Source organism: Octodon degus, unplaced genomic scaffold, assembly GCF_000260255.1.
Source record: "Octodon degus isolate 3935 unplaced genomic scaffold, OctDeg1.0 scaffold00032, whole genome shotgun sequence".
NCBI lineage: Eukaryota > Metazoa > Chordata > Mammalia > Rodentia > Octodontidae > Octodon > Octodon degus.
Window position 1 is genome coordinate 2,160,727 of NW_004524608.1, and position 3,907 is coordinate 2,164,633.

Genomic DNA, 3,907 nt, shown 5'->3' on the forward strand with positions numbered 1-3,907 from the left:
AAAAAAAAAAAAATTGCAAAATAAGTAATGTGTTGGAGAATAATAAATACTATGGGAGAAAAGAGAAATGTAGTGTAGTATGGGGTATCAGGGGTTTGAAATGGGAGGCAGGTTGCAACCCTAGATAGGGACAGCGGGGCAGCCACTAACATCGGGGAATTAGCTCTGCAGACAGCTGGAGAGAGTTGCAGGTAAGGGTAGCACTGAGTGAAAGCTGATAGGAAGGTAGAGTAGCTAGAAAGCATTAGGCAAGGGAAGCAGATGGGAAGAGAAAGGAGGCAGGGAGGACAGAGTGAGGCTTCACGGGCCATTGTTAGAATGGGGCTGTCCTCCACGTGTGGCTGAGACTACAGGGTCTCGAGCAAGCGGACAACCAGCTCTAGGTCTATACTTATGTATGTATGATTCTTGGTTTTTCGAGGCAGGGTCCTGCTATGTATTTTAGGCTTGCCTTGAACTCACTATGTAGCATAGGCTGGCCTCAAACTCAGGCGACCGGTCAGGCTCAGCCCCCTGAGACCTGTGATCACAGGCGTGCGCCACAACGCCAGCCTGTTTTAGAACCACTTGGCTGCTGGGACTGAAATGGACTGGGGTTGGGTTGGGTTAGGGCGAGGTCAGAAGCTGCTCCAGCTGCGCTTCTGGTTCAGCCCGGGTGGTGGCGGTGGAGGCGTGAGAGGTGGTTGGATTCTGAAGGCTCGGTGAAGGGCGGAGCCCACAGGATCTCCTGAAGGATGGATTGGACAGACCGGGTGAAGGGGAGGAAAAGAGAAACCGGAAGGCGCAAGGTGGCGGTTTATCAACTGGGCAGACTGGTGGAAAGTTACAGGAGCTTTAGCAGAAGTCCAGTTGGGATGGGTCGAGGTTGAGGCCTGTATTAATCATCCAGAGGAGCCAGGAGTGGGGCAAACTCATAATCCCAGCACTCAGAGGCAGAGACAGGAAGATTTCAAATTCAGGTCCTGCATGGATTACATAGCGGTTTAGCGAAACCCTGACTAAAATAAAAATTAAAGCCCAGGAGATAGCTCAGCGGCTTACGCGGGAAAGCCCAGGTCTCCAGCACATAAATAAATAAATAAATAAATAAATAAATAAAATGGAAACGGATGACCAGGTCTATTCTGAGGTTTGGGAGGAAAATATCTGAGCGGGGTCTCTGGTTCTAGGGCCGGCATCTCGCTCCGTGGAGCGCCTCAAGGAGATGATCAAGGCCGGGATGGACATCGCACGACTCAACTTCTCCCACGGCTCCCACGAGGTGGGGGAATGGGGAGGGTGGGCCTGAGGACGCCGGGTCCTAGTCACCTTCCCTGAAGTCCCGCTCCGCTCCGCCCCCAGTACCACGCCGAGTCTATTGCCAACATCCGGGAGGCAGCGGAGAGCTTCGCGACCTCCCCGCTGCGCTACCGGCCGGTGGGCATAGCTCTGGACACCAAAGGCCCTGAGATCCGCACAGGAATCCTGCAGGGGGTGAGAGGCGGGGGCGGGGCCGAGCGGCGGGCGGGGCCTGAGAAAGGCGTGGCCTCTGGGGGGCGGGGCCGGGCGTGGAGCTCATCTCCCTGGCTTGGGCTCTAGGGCCCCGAGGCAGAAGTGGAGATTGTTAAGGGAACCCAGGTGCTGGTGACTGTGGACCCGGCCTTCCGGACTCGGGGAGACGCGAACACTGTGTGGGTGGACTACTGCAACATCGCCCGGGTCGTGCCCGTGGGGGGCCACATCTACGTTGACGACGGACTCATCTCCCTTGTAGTCCGCAAAATAGGTGCGCATGCGCCAGCCTCCCCCAAGAAGCCTGACCTCTGAGCGAGGTCTCCGCCCGCCCCTTGGCGCTCCCTTCGACCTTAGGCCGCTGCACTCCCCATCTGTCTGGGAATCACCCACACCCAGACTCCTATCCTTAACATGGGGTGGGGCTGAACTCGTGAGCTGTTCTTCTCTGGCACAGATTTCTATCTGGTACCAATTGTGTGGGACCTACAAGGGCAGAAAGAGGAAGACACTGTTCCCAACCTCTGGAAACCCATGCCCCCTTCTCTTTATGCGACCTCTCTGCTGATGGAAGTTCACTGTCTCTTTGCCCTCAGGCCCAGAAGGACTGCTGACTGAAGTGGAAAGTGGAGGCATTCTGGGCAGCAGGAAGGGCGTGAACTTGCCAGGTGCCGAGGTGGACCTGCCTAGCCTGTCTGAGCAAGACCTGAAGGACCTGCGCTTCGGAGTGGAGCATGGAGTAGACATCGTCTTCGCCTCCTTTGTGCGGAAAGCCAGCGATGTGATTGCTGTACGGGATGCCTTGGGGTCAGCAGGACAGGGCATTAAAATTATCAGCAAAATCGAGAATCATGAAGGCGTGAAGAAGTGAGCCATTTATTGTCTCTTCTTCTGCCCGTCTCTCCTTAGTCATATGCTGGCTCTTCTCCAGCCCTGATTCCTCCATCTGCCCAGGTTTGATGAAATCCTGGAGGTGAGCGACGGCATCATGGTGGCACGAGGGGATCTGGGCATCGAGATCCCCCCTGAGAAGGTTTTCCTGGCTCAGAAGATGATGATTGGGCGCTGCAACTTGGCGGGCAAGCCCGTGGTCTGTGCTACACAGGTCTGGAGTGAGCCCTCGGGGCTAGGACACTGAAGTTTTGGGGACGCTGAAGGCTAATACCTACACCTTAGGTCCACAGCATGTTCTGCTCTCTGGTGTTTGACCCCCAAACAATGAAGTTCAGTAGAGATACTATGATCCCTGTTTTTTAGATGAGGAAACTCAACTGCTAGGGCCACACAGCTTGCAACTCTGATCGCAAGCTTTAAGGGGTCTGTGAGTAGGGGTGTCTGTCAGAGAAGTAGTGTGGGCAGACTCCCCAGTGGAGTGTTCCTCCTCTAATGCTGCCACCCGTGGCACCCCCAGATGCTGGAGAGCATGATCACTAAGCCCCGGCCGACACGGGCAGAGACCAGTGACGTGGCCAATGCTGTGCTGGATGGGGCCGACTGCATCATGTTGTCAGGGGAAACTGCCAAGGGCAACTTCCCTGTGGAGGCTGTGAAGATGCAGCATGCGGTAGGAGCTTAGGATGAGAAGCAAACCGGTGGGGAACCAAACCCCTTCTGGACTTCACTGTCCCTGCCCAGCCTGACCTCCCGCTGCCTGCAGATTGCCCGGGAGGCAGAGGCCGCAGTGTACCACCGGCAACTGTTTGAGGAGTTACGCCGGGCAGCACCCCTGAGCCGTGACCCCACGGAGGTCACTGCCATCGGTGCTGTGGAGGCTGCCTTCAAGTGCTGTGCTGCTGCCATCATCGTGCTGACCAAAAGTGGCCGGTGAGGAGATGCTGGAAGCCCGGGCAGGGTGCTGGATCAGGCATAAGTAGGAAAAGGCCACAGCCTGGGTGTGGGCCATCCTCAGGGATGAAGAACATTGCCCTAGGGCAAGAAGAGAAGCCCCTGTGAGAGGAGGAGACCGGGAGAGGCAGCTCTTGAGGTGCATCAGGACTCATGCCAGTGAGCTTCAGGGCACTGGCAGGACACATGGCATGCATCCCTGGGCACTCTGGTTTCAGGGCCTTTGGGCTCTTGGGGCTCGGGCCAAGTCCTTCGAGCCCACAGAGCTTTACAATGCTGAGTGTTGCTCAAAGGACCCCATAGGTCTGAGTTCAAGTCTTTGCTCTGAAATTCAGCAATGAGACCTTGAGTAACTCACCGGGCTCTGTAAGCCTGCTCATCTCCTCAGGCCTGTGAATTAGCCATTTGTTCCTCATGGGATTCTGAGAATTAATAAGAGACATTAAGTTCTATGTAGAATTAAGTGCTATGCAATGTATATTCTCTAAAACTTTTTCTTGTACTTGCCTGGCAAGCGCAAGGGCCTGAGTTCAATCCCTGGTTCTGCCAAAATAAATAAATAAATAAAAAT

At 55.2% G+C, this 3,907-nt stretch overlaps 1 protein-coding gene across 1 annotated transcript in view; it reads left to right on the forward strand.

Moving 5' to 3' along the window:
• Positions 1–3,907, forward strand: part of Pklr (pyruvate kinase L/R) — a 6,975-nt gene that overhangs the window by 1,388 nt on the left and 1,680 nt on the right. The window contains exons 3-9 of the mRNA XM_023713801.1: positions 1,170–1,261; positions 1,342–1,473; positions 1,579–1,765; positions 2,088–2,358; positions 2,446–2,596; positions 2,903–3,055; positions 3,149–3,315. Of these exons, the coding sequence (XP_023569569.1) occupies positions 1,170–1,261; positions 1,342–1,473; positions 1,579–1,765; positions 2,088–2,358; positions 2,446–2,596; positions 2,903–3,055; positions 3,149–3,315 (1,153 nt within the window). The remainder of the gene's footprint in view (positions 1–1,169; positions 1,262–1,341; positions 1,474–1,578; positions 1,766–2,087; positions 2,359–2,445; positions 2,597–2,902; positions 3,056–3,148; positions 3,316–3,907) is intronic.